Raw genomic sequence first — 24065 nt, 5'->3', positions numbered from 1 at the left:
TTACGTGTGCGTTTATACTGCACCTTTTTTTTTTTTTTTTTTAATGTCACCCTGGTTCAGGATGATCAATTTGAACATTGTTGCGGGAGTCTAAAAATATTTTTTTTGCGTGGTTGTTTTTGTATTGGTTTATACGCAGTTACTTGGTATATCTACTGCGTGTAAACAATTTAAAGGACCTTTACACTGCCCGAAAAAGATTCTCAATATCTCACGCTGCAATTTAATACAAAGGTACAAGCAGGACGAGGATGTTAACAGTAAAACAAAAAATAAAAGAGGTATACAATCTTCTGTAACGCCGAATAAGAGCGCAGCTTTCGAGGCGGAAGAGGAGAAGGTACGGAGAGGCGGTTGTGCCCCTCCTCCTCATTCGTACCCTCCCCTCCTCCTCGCCTGCTCCCCTCCCATTTAGCGGGAAATATTCGCGCTGAATGCCCCGCTAATTTACCGGGGAAACAATTCCCCGCTAAACTTAGCGGGCAATTGTTGTTCGCTAAATTTAGCGGAAAACTATTTCCGCTAAATTTACCGGGGAGTTTTTTTCGTTAAATTTAGTGGGGAATTGTTTCCGCTAAATATAGCGGGTAAAGTTTTCCGCTAAAGCTAATGGGGGAATTTAGCCATAATACAACGCGCGGTGACGCCCCGACTTTGGTCACACGTGACCCTCCTAAAGTCGCACCTGACGTCACGTCTGATGTCATTACGGGAAGCGTCCCATAATGCAACGCGCGTTACGCCGACGTTGACGCGGACGCCGACGGTGACGCCGCTATACCCGGAAAAGGTTGCCTAAGAACTGCGCTCTAAAACTAAAGGAATGCACTCATCTCGTTCAAAAGAAGAAAAAAATATAGATGCCTGTTCTGGGCAATCTACGCCATACTTCGAAGACGATGCAGATCTAGGGATAAGTGCTGCCAAAATATGGCTTACGCCACGTCGAGAGAGCGTCGGCCGATTCCTGTTCTTTTGCGGGCTGGTCTACTATCCTAACACGAATCGTCCGGCCGTCCCTGAAGCAGCGTGCGCCATCTGTCGGCAGCACCTATTCCGACGCGCGCATCGCCTCCGAAGTAGCGGCGTAGATTGCACAAAAAAGGTACCTGTTTTGATTTCTTCTTTTCAACCAGATAAGTTTTTTTTTTTTCAACCGTAAACTGTTAGAACGTAGAACATAAAACGTAGTTTTATTTAAAAAAAAATACATTTTTGAAAATACAATAGCGAGCCGGTGATAGCTTCAAGGGCCATGTGGACCTGGCTCGCAAGGTGGCGATACAAAAGAGAGACATTGTAGTAAGGTACGTTCTAAAAAAAATAAGTGTCAAAAGTTATTTAAGAATTAAAAAATTTACAGGTTCTCGGAAACACAAGGTCAACTTGTAGGCCTAAAAAAAAACTATTTGATAACCATAAAACCTCACAGCTGTAAATTCCGTAATGCCTTCCTGAGCTTTTGCCTAGAAGTTATAAATAGAAAGGATTCCGGTAGGCTATTTTTTGCCCCTCTGTAATCAATTGGAGTGCGATATGTTTGAGGAACCGATTTTTTTCGGGCCGCCTAAACTCTCTCAAAATAGTTAGTTAACATACCATAGCACCCCTGCTTCAGAAAAATTACGTCAATTTTATTTCTTTGTTTCTTGGAAAAATGTAATTACTTTAAATTTAAGCCTTTATTTTGAGGTATTTTAATTTCTGACGTATCCGGACCTGGTATTCTTCTTGTTGCCTTTCTCTCATATATCTATCATTTCCAACACGCTCTAATTGCCCAACTTTACTCGTTTCTACCTCAAGAACCGTAGTAAAAAAAGTCCGACTCTTCGCAGAGCATTACTAATGTCCCCATTTATGTGGAGAAGTAACATATATGAAGGTGCACTTTAGATGATATATCTGTTATCTTGTTTCAAACGCCAAAAACGTCGTTTTTTTCTCAAACAGCAAAATATTGTAAGAACTAATTCGCGCGGCATATTATCAACACCCAAATATTACCTTTTGCTTTGGATAGAAACAAGTATAGGGCCTAATTGAGTTCCTCGGAAAGTAATTATCTCAGATGTAGGTCAACTACGTCATTTTAATAACATAAAAAAAGACTACGGCTAGCCATAAATGTCAATTTCTTTCCCAAAATATTCGATCAAATTAATGCGCAATACGGACTACGATTATGGGACTCATTCTACCTCCTGCGTCTTTTGTCGCTTACTCGCTTTCTCATATAAGCATCAGGCATTCCAATTAAATTCGGAAGTAAGCAAAGAGAGATTGGTTCTCAATGTTTAAGTTCTTTAAAAACGGTAATTGCACATTCGCATTTCTTTTGTCCACAGCCACGGCGAACAATCGTAGTGGCACTACTGAAGCAGGCGACAATGTAGGTAAACAATAATCAACCCTGCCGTCCGCTCAGCCCGCGATCCATGCTTCTGGCGATCTTCCTTGAATCGCTTCCCAGGAAACGAATCACAGTTTTCGGCGGATAGATATTTATGCTTAATACGATGCTGTGGCATAAGACTGCACGCAACAATACCCAGTACACCCCTGCCCTTTTGCCTTCGGTACACATTACGAAGCGCGAGGCCAGCACGAGAAGAGCACCAGATTCCCGTATCGTCTGCTCCGCGTGCCCTTAATTAACTTGTTTCGGCGCGCTTCGCCAGGGGGAGGAGTCGCGCTGCGAATGCGCGGCGAAACTACAGGGTATCACAAAAAAAAATGTGCGCATTCTTTTTTACCGCAAAAATGAACTAGGCATCGCCGAACGCTCAATCCCCGCCCAGAGGTAGCGCTAGAGCTCACAAACAGATGCCAACGTTGCAGCCCGATCCGATACCTTATTCAAAAGTTATAAGTGATTTTCTGAAAATTTCAATGGGAAAATGAAGCCCATTTTCTCCCGTTTTCGGTTTCTGGTGCCCATGGAGCCCCATGTATTCGAAAACTCCGTCGGCCGCCATTTTCCCATTAAAATGTTCAGAAAATCGCTTATAACATTTGATTAAGATATCGGATTGCGCTGAAATTTTTGCATCTGGTTGCGACCTCTTGCGTTTCTTTTGGGCGGAGAATGAGCGTTCGGCGATGCCTAGTTCATTTTTGCGGTAAAAAAATGTGTACTTTTATTTATTTTTTCTGAGACACCCTGTAGAGGCGAACAGTCCTATCGTAACTGGCGTAATGAAAACAGTTGGGTGTTTTCTTACAAACACCCGACCTCCGCCCTGCTTTGGCACACGTGGTCGAGGTGCACGCGACGCCTAAGCGCATCGAGGCTAGGAAGCTGGAGGTGGGACAACTGAAGCTCCTCCCTGCCGTTCTTAGCATGTCCATGACCATCGAGTCAGATGTAGAAAGGAGACGACGATATCAGGTAGCAATGCTGCCGTCTGCGTTTCTTATGTACCATTTCACACACTCTTCGTTATTTTGTGTTAATGGGGTTTTCAGGTAACTTTCCTCCCTCCTTGTAAAAGGGTACTGTCTTTCCCAGGAGTCTCAAGTAATGTTTTAGGCCATTTTGGTTATAACTTTGTACGTTTAATAAGCATAATAACAGAGCCAACCCTGAAGGGGATGGGGCTTCTCTAGACGCATTTTACCTTATCCTCCTGTACTTTTATCAAAATTAAATAGTTATTTTTATTTTAACATTTGATTCATTTGAAAGCGGACAAAGGAAAAGCTCTCGAACATTAGTGTTGCATTTTGCTTCCAGAAAGAACATATTTTTTGTTCCAGAAGACTATCTTGAGTTGTGCTCCCTATGACTAAAGGCCTTTGAGAGCCTAGGCGCAATGGGGTTGCATTGGGGCAATGTTAAAAAAATATATATATTTAAATATATTTTTATAGCTTTTAGAAGATATTTTATTCAAACTTTGCTCGTTTGTTCTCCGAGTTTCAAGCTACATTGGGCTCAAATAAACATTTAGACGAACCGTTTTTGTTTTTTGTTTTCGTTTTGAAAACTGACGATTTTCAATATTATCAATTCTGGCAATAGACCACATTAAAAAAAAATCGTGCTTCAATTTTTTTTTCTATATTTGTTCGTTTTTTGCGTGAATTCTTGGCTATTTATAGACGCTTTGCAACAGCTGTTCATAAGCACCGCCATTACCTATTTTCAATTGAAGAACGCAGCTCATAGGCGCCCGTTTCCGCGTTCCCTCTTCTATTTCTAATATTCATTAATGATCTTCCGCAGTCGCTAACATCCTGTGTACGTCTTTTTGCCGACGATTGTGTACCGTACAGAAAGATCAACAATCCTGACGACCACTTACATCTCCAAACTGATATTGATCCGGTAGTTACCTGGTGCCACAAATGGCAAATGACCCTTAACACAGCGAAATGTAAACTTGTTTCTTTCCCCCGTAAACGCACAAATTCAGACATCACATATTTACTCAAAAATTTCAGTGACGCGGTATCTCGTTAAGACAAGGAAAGGTCAGCAATGGCGGCTGTAATCTGGGGGGGTGTATAAAGCGTCTGTTACCCTTGAGGATAAATCTTCAGACCCACCTTATGATCTCTATTTTTTTTATATTTTTTTCTATATGTTCACTATTTGGCATTTATTTAGAAACAACAGTAAGAAGTAATGTATGAAAATACTTTTTAAATTATGCTTTGCTTCCCTTACTACTAACACACATCAGTTTTGTTTTGATATATTGGCGTGTTGTTTAATATAAGAGGTGAATATAAACCTTTTGGGCCATTTTTAACAAATTTGCTTCATTAAAAACACTTGCAAATGCGTGACAAAACACGTGAGAAAATTCAGTAGAATATATAGACCTACAAAAGCGGTATTTATTTTGCACTCTCGTTTCAAAGCTTTCTGTATACAAATAGGGCTTTTACTCCGTTTGGGCCTGTTTTTCATAAAATTCAAGATGTCATAAAATGAAACGTGGCAAAATATCTTGGAAAAGGTATGTTTACATCATTAATATTAACTAGAGTTCTGAGTTTTAGGATAAATTGGAAAAATTACGAAAGACTCCCGTCGGTAAATTTTAGGTCAATTCGGATTTTTTTCCCGTAAGCACCAAATTTCTGTATGCCAGTGCCCTCACCCAAAATAAAGACGTATTTTACTATTAAGCTTGATCAGCACACATGGTCAATGGTTCTGGGAAAAGGCCGCCACAGTCCACTTTCTAATCTCTGACCATTGTAAGAAGCAGTCGTAAGGATTACATTGTCAAGGTTCATTCCGGATAACATGTCATTGTACTTTTAGGTCGCCACAAAAGCCACTGTTTTGGTTTTTAGTTTGGGGCATTATATCGTTGTTTTAGATCAAGGAGAGGTGGGTGCTTTTGGAACATTGAAAGTGGTGCACCATAGAGATGGCCCACAAAAGGCAAAAAGGGCAGTTGGAACTTCTCGTTTACATACTTTACCACTTTACCTCGGTCGGCCACGGGGTAGGTTGATGGAATAAGGTGGGATAAACAAGAGGTTCTCAGCAACGACTTCCAGGAGTTTTTTGCCTTTAAAATATCGACGTTTATCAAAGCAACACTTCAGTGGAACTCTTGTCGTTGGAGGAATTAGTAAGAGCGATGGCACGAGCGCGAAATTCAGCTGAGAATATATTAGGTTGCAGATGACTTCCGGTATGTAGATGATTTTCTAGTTTTGTTAGATGCCGATGCCTTGTCCGTTCTTTCGGCAATGACTCAGGCTTTAGGCATTTCTAGTGATTGCCTTTCGCCCCTTGTTTTGATTCATGAGGTGCCTGAGGCAGGATGCTTTCGATTCTTGGATATGATTTTAAGTATTTATCCAGGCCATGTTTGTGAGGGCTATGAACCGCGTGCTGGAAAGCCGCTGTTTCGCTTCGAGTCCGCTCCCTCCAACATTGTTAAGCGGGCAATCGCGAGGACCTGCTGTACACATGCGCTGCGGGGGTCTTGTTATCACAAATCCAACATAGCTGTGACAGGAAAACTGAACACCTCGCAGATGCTGGATTCCCCTTCCACGTGTTAACTGCGGTCGCTGAGTCTCTGCTCAAAGTTATCAATGGGAGTGACAAATGAAGAAGAGGTCAACAATGAGAGGGAAAGAAGAAAGTTCTCTCTCAATCCCTATATTCACGGATTGGCCCACAACCTAAAACGCATTGCGGGCTGGTGTCACGCCGACGTTTTATTCTCTATTCCGGTCAAGTTTTCCAGGTTGTGCGGAACTGTTAACCCCCCTTCGAAAGAGGCTTGCAACATGAGTCATGGGAATCGCTTCGTCGCCTGTTCTGAGGGAGTGGTTTATTAGAGAGTTTTAGTAATACGTATAGGGGCAAACGCAAACCCCCTACGTTAGCGTTAACGTTGCGTCGACGGAACGTTACGGAGCGCGTCGAACACGCACTTTTCGTACAGCGGAAGAAGAACGCATACGTAAAGACTTGCAGCGCCATCTAGATATGCTCTTGTAAACTGCTTCAAACAATCCAAGGCGGGTATTCGGTCAAGCCAATCCAAAGCCCCGATTCTCCTCGCTTTGTTACGGAAGTGCGTGTTTCCGTGTGCCTGTTGTGTACGTGTTTTGTCTTTTGTTTTTTGCACCGACCGCACGGTAAACACCTTTTTGGGTTCGACGGCGTCGCCAACGTTCTTGGCTATCGACACCCATCTTGGTGGGTGCTCAAAGGGATCGTCGCGTTGACTTCTTTGAGGAGGTTGATGTCATCTTCAATGGTTTGCCTCACCACCGCCATTTTTCGCTGGTTTGCCTCACCGCCGCCATTTTTCAAACTGGACTAGTCTCGCGCTCTCCCGTGCGCGACGAGAGCAACGAGATGGCACGCAGAGTACCGCTACGTACGTTCGCAAAAATCGATAGCGAGCGTACATACGCAAGGCTCGCCGCAGTACGTACGTATGGCGCATGCGCAGTGTGGAGGACGCAACGTTAACCTTAACGTATGGGTCTGCGTTTGCTCCTATACGTATTACTAAAACTTTCTATTTTCTCCCTCTAACGTGGGGTAAGCGTTACGATTGCCAGACGAGCCTCTGTCTCAACGACCGGTTAAGAGAGCACGCTTACACTGTCTCCACAACCGTGTCTGGTCATGTGGGTATTCATTGCCGCGACTGTGGTTGCCTACCCGACTTCGAATGGTGTGAGGAAGCGTCACAGGGACCAGCTTACTCGTGAAAATCTCGAGGCTGTTGACTAAGCAAGGTTGGACGCTGCATGTGTAAGCAGTCCATCTGTGGCCCTATCTGGCAAAGAGATTAATTTTCTAGATCGCTGGCGGCTTGCTTTTTTTTTTTTTTAACACGTGCTCTGTACGGCTGTGAAAGAGCGCCTTTTTCTTTATTTATTTTTTGTTGGTGGCGTATCCGGCGGGCAGAATTCTTACTTTAGTTTCTTCTCTTTTGTTCGTGAAAACGCAAATATATATTGCAAATATATATTTTTACCACTTGAATTTAAAAAAAAAAGAGCGACCACTTATCCCGTTATATATTGGCTTAACAGTGCAGTTACGAAAGCGGGTTATTTTTAGTTTTTACAGACATTAAAATTGAGAAGTGTTCCGTAAAGGATTACGTAATCGCAGCCCCAAAACTTGTCTGTCTCGTCTGTGTACGGTCGTAATCGCAGTTTCCGGGAACAGGGGAACGCTTGGCATCAGACGCTATCAAAGCATTCGGCATGGCAAGGCTGCAGTATAGTGATTCGGACGGTCTGGAGTTGTGCGCTGGTAAGTTACTTTTAAAAAGTAAATCGTTACAGTTACAGTTACTTTTAGAAAAAAGTAGCGAAGTTACCGTTACGGTTACCGCAACAAAAGAGTAACTCGTTACAGTTACAGTTTTCTTTTAAAAAGTAACGACGTTACTTTTCAGTTACTTCTCTAGAACACAAAAACATTCAGGAAAAACTAGAAAACACCCGTTACCAGGTTTTGTTGCGTAACATTAAAAAGTATGCTTTTTACTTCATATTGTAGCCTAGCAGAGTTGCTTCTGTTTCCCTCATTTGATGGCGAACACGAAACATGCGCAGTGCGGAGTAATGGCGCTAATCAAAATAAGAAAAAATATGCGCAGTACCCTCTGCTTGTATTGTTGTCTCACAATTAATACACCCGATTAACAAGGGTTTGCACACACACAAAAAAAAAAAAAGAAAACCGCACCATGGATAGTGCTTGAAGTTACTATGATGCAGGTGTTCAGTCACAAAGTACAATCGCGTGCGTAAAGATAACTACCGTAGATTTTTTTTTCATCAAATCTACACGTGGCTATATTCGGGTTGTCACTCGCGAGAATGAACGTATTCACAAGTTTGTGAAAAAGCCAACTTTACATTCAAAATGTCGGAACAGACAATTTGGAAAGTGCAAGGAATACCTAGATTGTACGCGTTCAATTATATATTATAAAAAAAAACTATAAAGTAACGACAAAAGTAACGTCGTTACTTTCATTGTGACCTTAGAAAAAGTAATAGAACTACAGTCACAAGTTACATTTTGAAAAACTAACTATTTACAGTTACAAGTTAGCAAAAAAGTAATGAAATTACAGTAACGCGTTACTACTTATGACTGGTGTTCTGATAGTACCCGAGAACACGCGCACTTATAATCCGCTAGCGGTTATTGACATAGAATACTTCGTGAACAGCTAGACTTTTATAACAACACGTAAAATGATGTCAAATCCCGGAACTCAACGGGGGCTCTCGAAACATAATCCTTGTTTTGGAGAAAAATAAGATGTTGTAATTGTATACATACCTATAGCAATGAGCAGCAGTTAAAACAAACTGGTTGCTAATTAAAACGCCGCCACAAGTGAATTGGTCTTCTGCATTATACAGCCCCACCATCCACGACCAGTGGCCCGGAGTCGCCTCGGTACCATTAATAATTCGCTCAGAAACGGTATCCTGGACTCCTCGTCGTCCACATATCTTCATTAAATCATCTTTCTCTTCGTTTGTGTATCTTGAGCATACCCCTGCTGCAAATGGCAAGTAGGAGATAACCGTGTTTATATGACGAGATCTAGGCGGTTTTAATTATTATTAATAACTACTTAAAAATAGTTAGGGTAAAGTTTGTTGGGCTGAGGTGGATCAGTTCACTTACACTGCTTTCATAGAAATTCAGCTGTGCAGGAATAATCAAATGATTCCACGTCTGACTAAAGGAAATAATTCCGAACAATATCACGAGGCTCACCGAGAAGGTTGGCATCGCTTTCTTGACAACTATAGTCACATTTTCATTAAATTTGATTACGTATCTTAGTGCGGTTTGTAGAAATATAATAAATAAACAACGATAATGGCAATAAACCATAAAAGTTAATATTTTCTTCAGCCAAATCTTAAGCAAGTTCTATTTTTAATAAACGAAGAACACATCACAGTAGAGGAAAATTTCTGTCGCGGCGTCGCCTTTAATTAACTTCTCGTGGCGGATTATTTTAAAAAGCCCCTGAAAAAATCAACAGTTTGGATGGGACACGAGTGTTAAAAAAAAATATTTTACGCGAAAAAAAAAAAACGAAAAAAAACATTTAAGAGCAATTTTGACGGCGCTAGTTGCGGTCGGGTCGGCAGTCACCTCCTTTCCACTTGTTTTTTTCTCTCGGCATTTCGGGCATGTGGAGGAGAGGTGGATCGGCTTCGCCTTCACGACCGAGATGGTCATTCCGGAATTACCCGTGACGTCATGGACTTCGCGCGCAGAAGTCCAAATAAATCTCTCGCCGTCAATATTGCTCTGAAATATCTTTCTTGCATAAAATATTTCTGTCGACCCACGTGTCCCAACCAGACTATTAAACATTTTTTTTTATTTTCAAAGGCCCTTTAAGGAAGTGTAGATGTGAACAAAAGGAGGTTGGTCACACTGTGTTATCAAGTGCACATTCTATAACTGAGATCTTTCTAAGTACGCTATTTTCTTCGTGGAAACATTACTTTGTAATACACGCGCATCTAAGCACTCTCAATATTTTTTCTTTATTTTAAAATTTTGCTTTTAGGAGCCCATAACAAAGGCCGCAATAAATAAATGTGGTACAAATGAGCGCACTTTAAGAGCTGTGATTGTGTTCAAATGAACGTAAGAGCGTTGTATGAGTCTATTATGCCCGAGTCCCACTAGAGCGACAAACAGAAACAAAAGAGAGCGACAAGCCTCAAACACAGGTAGCGTGCTCACGATGGTACTTTTGGCAGGCGTTTAGTCGTGCGGTGCTCGCGAAGTAAGCTCGAGTGATTGCAAGCCTGCCAAAGACACCCTCACGTGCATGGTGCTCGTGTTTGAGCATAGCCACATTTATTCGACTAAGCCTGTCAAATCGCGAAAGACTCTGGATTGAGGCCTGTCGCTGTTTTTTTGTTTGTTGCTCTAGTGCAATCGCAACGCATTTTGAGCAGCACTCAAATTACTTTCAATATGCATGGTCTCGAATAGAACACAAACAAAGTTCGAGATGTAAACTAACTATTTTCGCAAATAGTTGACAAGCTGAGAAGCAAGTGATGAAGTTATATATATATTTTTTTAATATTAACGAAAATGTAGTCCCCTCGCTTAGATCTTTCTCAGTAAAAATCTAATTCTGCGGTGATCCCTCTAAGGGCCCTTCACCACCTACACAAATGACTTCCCCTGGGAACCTAGTTTCCATAAGTTTAATTAACTTCACACGGATCTCGATTATAAAACAGAATTGGAGAATGTAGGCGAAGTAGTCCTAGAATAATTAGGGCGTAGATGGGATTCAACTTAATTTAGGCCTGGTACCTGCTGTTCCATTGTCTGTCCGCAGGCCCGCTTCATAAACCGTTCGGATATGAGAGCACAGAGGTGTGGCTTCCATAACCAGAGAAACGCGCATATTATTCTCAGGGTCGCCCCTCCCTTTAATTGTTTACGTGATCAGTCGAGCTGCGTGCTATTGCCAGAAAAAAAAAATGCTTGATTTATCTTGATACTACGGGTAAAGCCATAAAAGCAGAATGTGTTTACGCGCAATTCTTCGGTGTTCGTGATGAACATTTCAGTTTCTCATTTCTTTGGTTAATTCATGCTATGTTATTCTAGCTGTCGTTTTCATGTGGTTGTGGGCACGTCTTTTATTTATCGTTTATTTGAAATTTCAATGAACTGTTTGAATGTGGACGAAATACTGCCGAAAGCCGGTGCTCGCGTTGAAACAGTTAGTACACACCATCGTAGTAGAGACAAAGTCACCTAGCTTTGCGTTTATAGGCTACATGCAAAATTCTTGCCAACTATCATCATCATGCTATTGGCATATGGCATATTGTTCCCTTTCACATCTTCCAGTTGGTGACAAGGCGCATCTCCATTTAACTAGGTTTTGCATGATATTAAGAGCATTTATTTGTGCACCCAATGAGTTCCTGTTTAGTTTCGATTTAAGAAGAAAAGAAAAACAGTAGCGATATTTGTAAAAGAAACAGGATACTTCCGAAATTTCCTGCATGCAACACAGCGTGTATGGCATTATAGGGCATCGTTTGACATGGTGGGGTGTAACACACTAGCCTTGAAAAGGAATTACGTGGTTTCGGTTTCGATAGCCGCGTCTTCTCAGCACTGTAGGAAAATCAATTCAACGCTTGCTTATTGCACCAATTCACCCTCGTGACCGCCTTCGTTTAAACACAAACCCACAGCGGGCGTATGGATATGCCGAGAGTTAGCGAGGAGTAGGAAGTACGGCGGGCCGCGTCCCATCCTTGTTGAAAAATTCAGCAAGAGCTTCCAGTGACATCCGGTGAAAGCTGGTCAAGTTTCACCCGCTTTCATCAAAAGCCAGCTCAGTTTACCAGTATTTAATGGAAGAATTGCCGGCAGCTACTATCGGTTACCAGATTTTGCTGGAATTTTACCGGCAGCCACTTTCGTTTACCAGACGACCCGGCTTTGCTGGAAGTTTCACCGGCTGTCATTCGTTTCCCCATGCACCCCCTCTCCCTTCCATTGGGTGCGTGGAAAAAAATGTGAGGGAGGCTTTTAGCTGTCTCTTTCGAAGAAAACCGGTTTCTTTGTCTGTCAACGAGCAACGGCAACAAACGGACGCTCAGTGTCGGGTTCCCGTACCATGCGCGCGACCTGCATTGTCCTTAGCAGATGGGCCTGCGGATAAACAAAATCTTTCAGTGACCTTTTTTGCGCCTCTTCGGCCGTCTGACTTCAGAAGCATCCAGCGAGGGAAAACGACGCCGGAGACGCCACTGTGTCAGCATAATTAAACGACACCTTGACTGTGCCCTTGATTTCCCAACGGCGGGGTATGCTGGTTGCGCGTTAGTTGTTTTCGCTAAACGTGCTTCTGACAGTGTGTGTGTGGGTGTGTGTCCGTGTGGTTCACCTGCTCGGTTTTATTAGTTGAACTAGCGTACATCTAGGAATTTACCCAGCTGCATTTTTTTTTGCGACAAGCAACATGGTTGTTCCTATTTGTTCTGATTTCTTTTGTCTACAGCTTTGCAAATTATTTCACTGGTATCGACCCTGTGAAATAAAGACATGTAACATTCAGGTCTATAAGAACTAACCGTTTTAATTATTACCGAATCGTCCAGCGTCTGGTAAACTTGTAAAACCCACAATTCACAGGATTCTTCCTAAGTGACTTCCGTTGACGTCCAAAAAAAAAAACAAAAAAAAAAAACACAGTACGCTCTGGTGAATTCCAGAAAATCCAGTGATTTGCGATAAATTCTGGTGAATTCAGAAAAATTCGATGACTTTCGGTAAGTTCCTGTTTTACCGGAAGTATAAAGAGACCCATAATTGAGTAAAATAGATTTTTTTTCCTGGAAATGAAATGCCGGCAAAAAATCCGGTGACCTTCGGCAAATTCTGGCGTCACCGGTAATGAAAAGAGGCCCATAATTCAGTAAAATAATTTGTTACTGGCAGTGAAATTCCGATAAAAAATCATTTTCAATAGAGATACTTTCCTGGCGGCCTGGCTACAACTCAAGAGTGCAGTATGACGGCCCCCGAGTGACGGATGTTTTTTTAGGAAGTCTAGGGCAGTGGTGAATATACACAAGCTCACCTGCCCTCTCATAGTAATTCCGTTGAAATTAGTTTTTATACTTTTAGATATACGCATGGACGTCAATGCAACAGCGTAACCATATAATTAGCGATAAAATGATGACGATTAATTGCGTTAAAATTTTAATTAATGCCTGGTCCCACTTAAAACATAAAGCAGGTTTTCCCAAAGTCTCTGAATTTAAGAATACTTAATGATTCAAATAATAACGCTGCACACCATTCCAGGATTTTAGCGCCTAACTGTACTGATGAGGGAAACAGTACAAGTATATTTTTTTTATATCTGACATTCCTGACTAATTTTCCATGTATGTATCAATTCAGTCGTTTTGTTCAACGCAGTATCTGTATACGACAAGGAACTTCGCATTAAAATAAACGCTAACGGTTATCCGAGAACTTGATGTCAGATTTTCAACACTCAATTTTTTACGCTTGGCAACTAATACTTAAACTGCATATTCACTTAATGAGGTACGTGCAGAATATACCAATTAAAGCGAAGAAGGGAAACTCATAACGAAGATACGTTTAGAATTATGTTTTTCTGCGTTTGTATATGAATGCTGAAAGCATTTTTTTTTTTACACTTCTGCGAATTTTCTTTTACTCTGCACTGCAAGTGCAGCATTGTGTGTCCTGTTGTTTCGCAGCTAAGCATTTCCTATGTAGCGAACTTCAGGTTTCAGCGTAAACAATTTATTGAACAACACGGAAGTTTGTTGCGAACTCAAATGTCGAAGGGCGAGCACAAATATGAAAGGATCAACCCTTAGACCTTTTCCCTTTAATCTTAGCTTTGCGCTAAAACTACGCGTAACGTTTGTTTGTTTGTTTTTCTTTTCTTTTCAATACGGCGCATTTGCCGCAAACCTTGTCTTCCAGAACATCCGTTCTGCTCGAAGCAGATTTCTCATTCCGTAACGCATCGCTTCCATCATCAGCGTCTAAATAAATCACGCACGGTGAATGGGGCGCGCCATGCGCTTACGTTTTTGCGTGATTTGGTTGGGCCGGTGATTTCAAACGCACTTAAACGACGAGAGCCATGACCATGCACATTTTGCGGTGTACGCCTGGCTCCATCGAATCGTATAGCGTTGGCTTGGTTGGGGCTAAATGTAAAATTTAGCAAAAGGCAATATTACCAGCCTTGCGACTTAGGGATTAGCGGATAGCGATTGCACTTTGCATTTTGTAGATATTAGCTGGTGACTTATCGAAAGAGACCCGTGAATTATTGGCAGAACATTCTGAATCTTACTGGCATTTGGGGGAGGTTTAAGCAGTCAAAAAATTATTCTAGTTACATTTTGCTCACATTTTACGCACTAAGGCCCCCGGGTAAGCTTTTTTTATTTTTTCTCAATCCCAGATTAAGTTTAGATTTTTAAGGATTTAGAGTGTTTTGGTCATTGATCGTGAAAGGGAATGTTTACTTACCGAAAAATGTGCTGACAATAAGCATGAAACTGAGTTGTTGTGAGCTCATATTTCCTACCTACAAGACGATAACACGCAGCTTTCGTTTTTGAGCGTTTAAACCAGGTTATTTCTTATATCTAAGCTATCGATGAATGAAAGAAACCTCTGGGTACGGTTACGTACAGTTATGCAGATACTAATAAGCCTCTCGCAAGTGGGCGTCTGTTTTTGTATAAGAAGCTCTCGACGTCTATCTTACGTCCGAACTAGCGCTGACGTCAGGACTCGCCCATCCTGAGCAGATGGCAGGCAGCCTATCAATGCAAACTACCACTATCATCTGGGAATGAGTCACCGCGACCCGGAGCCGTATATGTAGAGAGTTTGGCCATTCGTTGGGAAGTATAGGAGATAGATGAGGAAGCGTCATCGGCCGAAAGCGGGCAGGGCGTGTTCCAGGGCGTCTTGAGAAATTCGAATGTGACCAACCAGAAGCCGGAAATATTACCCTGGTGGTGGTCGCGAGAAGCAAACCTGATAACTGCGTCGGAGTAACTCTCGGTGACTGAAAGTATGGTGCACGTGATGTCTCAATCACGTTCATCCGAACTGATCGTGGAACAGTGGGACTAGTGGAACGATCGAAGCGCCGAAGGCCGGGAATCTGCCGTCCGAGCGGTAACACTCTGTCTGAGCAAGACAGACTTCAGGGGCGCATTCGTTTGTTACATTTTTCTGCATGATCATGATCGAAACATTCCGCGCACGCTATTTTCAACCACGAAGAGTTACTACACTTCACTCTTACGCCCTTATTAACACCATTTACGAACATATACCTTTGGATCAGAACTGTGTCTCGCTACCACCACTAGGGGATTGTTTTCGGCTTCGCGTTGGTCAAGAGAGCATGCCAAGCCCTCTTCCGAGTCTGGTGAAAGCCCTGGCTCTGCCCGCGCCTCTTATTGACCAAACTCTCTCTGTACACGGCTCTGCCGCGACACACTGATCTCTATGTCTAATTGCTAGATGGCGTTTAACCAGCTCCGCCTATGGACGAGAATGCCCCCACGCTCGGTCATCTTTTTGGTAGAGTTACATTCTATCTAGACATTATAGTAATTTCGCGCACAGCGTTGTGGCGGCAGGGTGCCATACAAATAGTCGTGAGTCTAGTACACTATACCGTGGTTGATATTCCGTGATTGATTGAAGTTGTTCGACGAAGCAGAATATTGAAACCCAGCTTCAACGGTAGCCTTATCTTTGAGGACCCGGCGAAAGTTTTACGAAAGCGCAGCACCGGGGGAAAACAGCGGAGCTAGCATCGAAAGCAGGCGCCTTGCGGGGAATTGGCCCCTCCGCGGTTCGACATTGTTGAGAGGTGGTGGTGTTATTTCGTTGGTGGTGAAGTCTTATGCTCCCGAACGCTTGAATACGAATGAAGAGACGCCGTGGATGTACTCGCGATCATTCGGGGAAGTCTCGCGAATGTATATATTCACTGGGGTCTCTCCACAAACTTGTGTGCCGATGTGCCCGTGAGTGATTTATATATTTTCATACCATACATTCGCCTGCGACGTTCTAAACAAAATTTATTTAAACGGAGTGAATTCTTCACAGCCTATTGATGATGGGGGCCTTTTTGCCGAAGGAGCACTATTGCCATAGCACATAAGAGGAGCCGAAGATACGCAAAACCGTGTGTGCGCCCCACCACCGCCCAAAGCAGCTTTCGTTCTGGGCTGTGCTACTTTTCCCCGGTGCAGTGACTTCGTGAAGCTTTCGCCAGGTCCTCAAAGATCAGGCTACCGTTCACGCCGGGTTTCAACGATATGTTTCGTTGAGCGATTTCAATCAAGCACGAAATATCACACTAGAGCACTGCACGGGCCGGAATTTCTAGGCCCGGCCCGACCCGGCCCGGTAGAGACACGACCCGGGCCCGGCCCGAGCCCGACAGAATTTTTAATTTCTAGGCCCGGCCCGACCCGGCCCGGAAGAGACACGGCCCGGGCCCGCCCCGAGCCCGACAGAATTTTTAATTTCTAGGCCCCGCCCGACCCGGCCCGATGGCTGTAGCCCGAAACAACCCATTCCCGTTTGAACCCGTCCCGTTTCGACCCGTTCCCGAAACGAGCTCCCCATTTGAACCTCGTCCTGTTTCGACCCATTCTTTAAACGCCCTTCCCATATGAACCCGTCCCGTTTCGACCAGTTCCCTAAACGCCCTTCTCGTTTGAATTTGTCCTGTTTCGACCCATTCCCTAAATGTCCTTCTTATTTGAACCAGTTTCCGAAACACCCTTTGCGTTTCAACGCGTCCCGTTTCAACCTACTTTTATAAGGCCCTGCACATCGCAACCTCTTCGCAAAAAGTCTCCATCGTTCTAAGCCTGGTCTGCGCACCTTTTCTGTTTACGAATATGTTCTGAAGTAGCTTTACATATCAACGCGTTCTTAAAATATACAACCCTTTCAGGCAAGCTTAAGTTTAATATATTCCTACTTAACCCCTTAAAACTTTTTTTTTTTTTTTCAATATGGTTCTCAAAACGTGCAAGCGCGGAACGGACTATGTACACTGCGCGACACTGATACCGCGAACACGACGTTGGCTCTTTTTTCGAATTTTACTTCGAAATGGTGCTAGTAGGCACCAAAGTATACCGCTTAGGTCTGTGGCCCAGATGAGCACTTCTAAAGACACTAATAGTTTTGAAAACAGCGTTTTGATTCTATGAGATAAACATAAAAACACGACGATCGCTTGTTCGCGCTAATATAGTGTCGCGCTCTGTGCAATAAGGGAGTCTTAGAATAACGTACTCAAGCACTTTGGGCAAGCTAAAATTAGCATCGCCATAGGTTTTCCATCGCAACGCTATTTTTACGGTACCCAAAGCGCTTGCGTACGTTTTCTAAACCTTCCTAATAGGGAACTAGATATTTTTGAGAGCGATGAATCAGACAGGTTGACAAGTATATGACTGGGACTTTATTTTGTTTACAATTTATAACACTGAACCCTCGCTCACACGGCTTGAAGGCTTTCTAGCTTCAAGACGTCTTTTAGTTATTATTTTTAACGACGCTGTAGTGAATTTGCACTTCGCTTTTTTTTGTATTCAATGAACCTAAAAGATTAATGAGCAAACTTCTTGCTATCAACAACAATTTATAATTTACGGCACAAGATCGCCCAGGCACGGCCAGGGCCGGCGCGGCCCGAGAACTTTTTTGTTCAAGCCCGAGCCCGGCCCGGGCCCGAGAAAATACGTGCTACCCGGCCCGAGCCCGGCCCACGGGCCGGGCCGGGCTCGGGCTTTCGGGCTGGCCCGGGCCCGTGCAGTGCTCTATATCACACACGGCTATTTTTATGTCAGCCTGCCACCACAACTGCCTCAACGCTGTCAGCCATAGATAGATGATAGTGGCTGTACCAGCTGTACCCTATCCAACGGGCGGTAGATTGCGCCATCGTATTGTTTGTTTCATCGCCTGTTCCATCGGGACTATATAAAACATACATTGTCATACATTCACTTTATGAAAACGAAAAGAAAACTTATAGTGTTTTCTACGGGCATCTCATGCGTGGCGTCGAACATGGTACCAAAGCGAAGACGATGTTCTTATCTTATCTGGCTACAATCATTTTTTCTTAAACCGGAGTGGCAAACGAGGGGGCGGGGTTTGCATTTATGTCAAAGAAGATATTCAGTGTGAAATACTTGACCCATTTAATGAAATCACAGATGACTATGAGATTCTAAGTCCGAAACATAGGCGCCAGCTACTATCTGTATTGTATCGCCCTCCAGCTGGCAATCTGAATAATTGCTTGCATTTTCTTGAAAAGTATTTGGATTTTGTTAGTGCTAATAACTATTTGCTTGTTCTTGGTGGTGATTTAAATGTGAATATTTTGGAGAACTCGCCTGTTTCGTCGCGACTTAAGGACACTCTCAGTAGTAGCGGGTTTTACAATGTCATTTCGTCTCCTACTAGAATTACCGATTCTACATCAACTGCTATTGATGTTTTTATTACAAATATAAACACTGTTGTTCCCAGCGCAGGTACGATAAGTAGTGATCTAAGCGATCATTTACCTATATTTTTTATGTTTTAAAACTCACCAATTATCCAGCGGCGCTAGTAAACATTTTACCTTTCAACCTGTTACAGACCGCCAACTGCGGTGTTTTCGAAGCACAGTCATGGAAACTAACTGGAGCCCTGTATTCTTGAGAACGTGCGTGAACAGCGCGTATGATGAGTTCATAAGTACATTCACGTCAATTTTCGTCGCATCATTTCCATACAAGACTGTCACGACTAAAAAGCGAATAAGAAAACCATGGGTTACCCCGTTTATTTTAGCAATGATACGGAAAAAAAATCGATTGTATCAGACGTACCTCTCGTCAAGAGATAACGATGATAATACTGCGTTCAAGAAATATCGCAATCAACTTACATCTACACTAAAAAAGGCAAAGTCAGATTCTCACAAACGTCTCTTTCACGCCGCGCACAAAAAGAGCCCCGCCATTGTATGGCAGTCCATAAACACACTACTTCAACGTAACAATAAAAAACAATCAATAGATACGCTTTCGATATCTGGTGAAAACGTATCGGGAATAGCGCTCTCTGATTATTTTAATCGCCATTTTACAAACTTACCTACCCACACTCACAATGCGTGTGCTTCCTCGTCTATCTCGAGTCGAGTAGACGAATCTGTTTTCCTGGCCCCTACTGACGAGTCAGAAGTGTTTAATCTATTTATGAAACTTAATAATAGCAGAAGTCACGACATTGATGACATACAAATAAAGCCCGTCAAATTTGTGATTGATTTAATTGCCCCAATGTTAGTATATATATTTAACTTGGCCTTGTCAACTGGCAAGTTCCCAGATAACATGAAACTCGCGAAAGTTTCCGTTTTACATAAGGGAGGCGATAAAAATGTAATTACAAATTATAGGCCAATATCTGTTTTACCCATATTTTCCAAAGGGCTAGAAAAAATTATTTTGCGTCGTTTAGATAACTTTTTTGATAAACATTCAGTGCTGACTGACTTCCAGTTTGGCTTCCGTAAGGGAAAGTCTACGGAATGCGCCTTGTTAACGCAGAAGGAACTAATATTAAAAAATATAGAGCAACGACAGATGACACTGGGACTTTTTATTGACTTTAGCAAAGCTTTCGACTCTCTTAACCATGCAACGCTTCTTGATAAACTTTCCTGTTATGGTGTACGGGGCACGTCTTTGGCACTCATTCAGTCATATCTACAACATCGCAAACAGTGTGTCTCAATAAATCGTAATACGTCATCTTTGCAACTATTGAAGTCTGGTGATCCGCAGGGCAGCATACTTGGCCCACTTCTGTTCAATGCGTACATAAATGACATCGTCAACATTTGTCAACACTCACGTTTTATAATGTATGCAGATGATTCTAGTATTTTTATTTCTGCGACGAATATCGATGAACTGATTATTAAAGGTAATGTTATCTTAGAAAAGTTTCTCTTATGGTCAGAAAAAAATGGCCTCGAAATAAATACAACCAAAACAAAAGCGATTGATTTTAGACCTGTAAATAAACATATTGATGCTAGTTATGCTCTTAAGATTGGAAGCAAGGAAATTGAAATAGTAAGTCATCATAAAACGCTAGGCATAATTTTTTCAGAGTTTATGCAATGGATCATCATATAGAATTTCTAACTCACAAACTGGCAAAGGTAGCTGGCATCATCGGTCACTGTCGCTCTCTTTTGCCTACAAAAGTTAAGATTCAAATTTATCATGCTCTGTTCGGCTCACAAATCAACTACTGCCATTTAGTTTGGGGCACAACGACCAAAAGTAACGTCAACAAACTAATAACTCTTCAGAAAAAAATTATTCGTTTCATTGCTAATGTTCCGTACGACACACATGCTGAACCATTATATTTGAGCTACAATATCATGAAAGTTTCTTGTATTTATGACTATCGCTTGCTCTTTTCTTACGCCTTTTCAACTTTGGAGTTTATTGCTTTTTTGTCACAGCTAGCAAACCTGACTGAGCGTGAATCAGTCTTCGACGTTTGTCGTAGAGAATTCTGGAAGGTTCCCCATTTCCGTACAAATTATGCACTGCAGTCGCTTGCTCATAATCTACCTACATTGCTTAACAACATTGTAATGAACCGCATCGATATTCATTGTATAACTAAGAAAACATTACGTACTTTTTTGTGTTGTTAAATTAAGAAACAAAATGTTCTCTAATGTCGGTGATTTAAAAATTTGTATTGGAACATTTTAAATTGTTTGATTTGAATATTGTAAGAAATATTTAGGATTGTTTAAATATGATTGTGTTCCCCGTACATGCAAGGGCACCGGACCCAGTCAAGCTAGCTTCTGTTAGCTTTTTGTCCGGTGTCCTCGGCATAATGTTGGTGAAATAAAGTTCAAAGTTCAAAGTTCACGTTCAGAGGCATTACTTATAAGTGTACTAGTTTTCGCAGTCTCTGCTTCAAAAGCGTTGGTATCGGAAGCAGTAACAACTACGAAATCATCTACGTATCTAAAACTTCCTTTACTTTGGACCCCTGAAACCGGCTGCTCAGAGTGCTATCAAGTTGTGCTAAAATATATCGCTGAAGACTGGCGCGATGCACTACCCGATACATATGCCCTGTGTTTGGAAGTAATGCTTGCCATCATAGTGAATAAAAGTTTCCAAAGATAACAAACTGAAGAATTCTAAAAAGCCACTTCTAGAAATCATCGATTTATTTTGAAAGGCTACAACTCAGTGCATTGACAAGTTTGGCGTGGTAGCCTTTCAAAATATGTGGGGTTTTTTTAGCAGTGGTTTTCCAGAAGTACTCAAATATATTGTATAATTGAGTTTTTACGACTCCTTGCTCCTTTAAGCAACCGAAAAATGGTGGCCCAGACGCACGGTGTAAGATACATTTAGGTGATGTCTCCCTGCCCGCCGCAGCGACCACATTATGCTCGACGCACAAAGCGTTTCACTCGCGCTGAGATAACTGGCGCCCAAGTATGAAAGCTCTCCCAAACCGACCGCTCCGGTTGTTGCTACTAGCGGCGGTCCCGCCCCGCCCCCGCCCCCGCCCCCGCCCCAGTCCCTCGCTTACCACTTCTTGTTGTACTTCACCGCCGCCACGCCGCCACCAAGTCGCAAGAGCCCGTAAATCTGTGTTCTCTTCCTTCTTTGTTTTCTTCGGGTTAAGGCTCACCTTTGTGCGCGATGGTGGCACCTGTTATCGACACAGCACCAAAGCAAAACGCAAGGCCAGCCACTGGCAGCACACCACCAGCACACAATGAAAAAGGTGAGCACTCTACGCCGCCGACACCGTAGTCCCCGAGGAGGGACCTCATACCCACGATGATTATACCCCAGCGCTCTCCGCGGCGGCGCGGAATTAACTACTCCTTGTTCGACGCTAGCACCAAATACGATCGGGTCACTCCCTCTTCGGGAGAAGACCGGCAAGAGTCATCGCTTAAATGTATTTCTTCCACCGTGCCCGGACGTGATATGAACACGCCAGCTTCTTTTTGATGAAACATTTTTATGTACGCTCTCGAGAACCTCTCGCAAGATTCAAGCGCAAGAACGAACTAACTTGGACAGAACCAGCCATTGCAGAATTTTCGGCCATCAAAAAGGCACTCTCAACAGCAACGCTGTTCACTCACTCTGACATTTATCATGGCTAGCGCATTCGAGACCGCAGCAGGTGAAGTTTTACTAGAGTTAGAAGACGAACAAGGGCGTCCAGTGTCGTTCTTCTAAAAACTATTTTTGCCAGCAGAAACAAGATATAGTACATTCGGTAGAGAGCTACTTGGACTGCTTCTTGCTCTAGAACACTTCTGCCAGTTCCAGGCAGGTTGACAATTTTGTATTTGGACGAATTACATGCTTTTTAAGATACGGGTTTCAATCTAACAACTTCAACCATACCTCATGAGAGTTACGTCATATTTCCTACGTGTCCGAAGTTACAACAAACATAAAATTCGTATCAGGCAAAGACAACCCCGTCACCGATGCGTTAGCTCGAATGCACATAAACGAGATCTCTTCAACTTGACAAGTAGTAGACTTTGCAGTTCTCGCTCGAGCCAAAGAGGCGAACTGTGCATATCTAAAACATCCCTCACCCTTTAAGACGGCAACGTTCCTGACAGCAACAGAACCATCGTTTGCGACGTTTCTGCGGGCACACGGCGACCGTACATTCTACGGAAATCTCACAGACTATGTTTCACGCACTGCATACGCGGACACATGCTTGTACACGCGCTACCCAGCGTTTAGTCACACTACGCTGTGTGTGACCGGGCATCAACGCAGGTGTGAGGCGTCGGTCACAATCGTGCCCTCAGTGTGAAAAATTGAAGGTTCATCAAAACAAGATCACACCTCCCAGCATTTTTCATCAACCTTACAATCGCTTGAGCTATGCACATCAGGACATCGTGGGACCATAACCATCATTGCAGGGTTTCCAGCAGTGGCGTAGCTAGGAATGTTTTACGGGGGGAGCGTCCAGTGAGCGAAAAAGACGCCGGAGACGTCGCCTCTGTGCCCCTGCTTTCTCAACGGCGGTGGAGGTTCATTCCGCACGTTCGTGGTTTTTTTCGCTAAGCGTGCTACTGACAATGTGTATGTGTCCGCGGGGTGCACCCGCGGCGACTGCATCAGAGACGATATCGCGACTGCGCCCATGATTTATTCTCAACGGCGGCGGATGTTGGTGCGCGTTCGTCGTTTTCGCTAAACGTGCTACTGACAGTGTGTGTGTGTGTCCTTCTGGTGCACCTGCTCGGTTTTATTTGTTGAACTACCGTACATCTAGGAATATAAGCAGCGACATCGTGAGTACTTAGAGAGAATTTTTTTGCGGCAAAGAACTCAGTTGTTCCAATTTGGTCTGATGGTTTTTGTCTGCAGCTGTGCAAATTGTTTCACTGGTATCGACCCTGTGAAATAAAGACATGGATCTTTTAAGCCTATATGAACTAGCCGCAGTTTATTTTGTTACCGAATCGTCCAGCATCTGGTGAACGTACACCACCCACAGTTCACAGGCTTCTTCCTGTATGCCTTCCATTGGCGTACGCAAAAAAAAAAAAAAAAAAAAACACGGTAAGTTACGGGTAATCACAGCAAATCCAGTGATTTTCTGGTAAATTCTGGCTTTACTAGAAGGGAAGAGAGCCCCATTATAATTTTTTACTTGAAATAAAATTCCTTTAAAAATCTCTTTCATTAGGGAGTTCTGACATTATACCATATTTCTTAGCCTGAAAAATTCACCACGCGTAGATCAAGACGAATATGAACTCGGGCCTATTCGCACAAAGCAGAAAACTAATGAGGATGATAAGACTGGTATTGGTAATACAGAATACATGTCATACAAAGAGTCAAGCGCAATACATATGAGAAAG

General features: G+C 42.9%; 1 protein-coding gene across 1 annotated transcript in view; it reads right to left on the bottom strand.

Moving 5' to 3' along the window:
- LOC120842779 (enteropeptidase-like) overlaps positions 1 to 14615 on the bottom strand; it is a 33255-nt gene extending 18640 nt beyond the window's left edge. The window contains exons 1-2 of the mRNA XM_040213955.1: positions 14567 to 14615; positions 8801 to 9026 (exon numbers count right to left, since the gene is read on the bottom strand). Coding sequence (XP_040069889.1) covers positions 8801 to 9026; positions 14567 to 14615 — 275 coding nt within the window. The remainder of the gene's footprint in view (positions 1 to 8800; positions 9027 to 14566) is intronic.
- Positions 14616 to 24065: the final 9450 nt, after the last annotated feature.

This window comes from Ixodes scapularis, unplaced genomic scaffold (genome assembly GCF_016920785.2).
Source record: "Ixodes scapularis isolate PalLabHiFi unplaced genomic scaffold, ASM1692078v2 PGA_scaffold1__304_contigs__length_218370807, whole genome shotgun sequence".
NCBI lineage: Eukaryota > Metazoa > Arthropoda > Arachnida > Ixodida > Ixodidae > Ixodes > Ixodes scapularis.
This window is presented reverse-complemented; position numbering and strand designations above follow the sequence as displayed.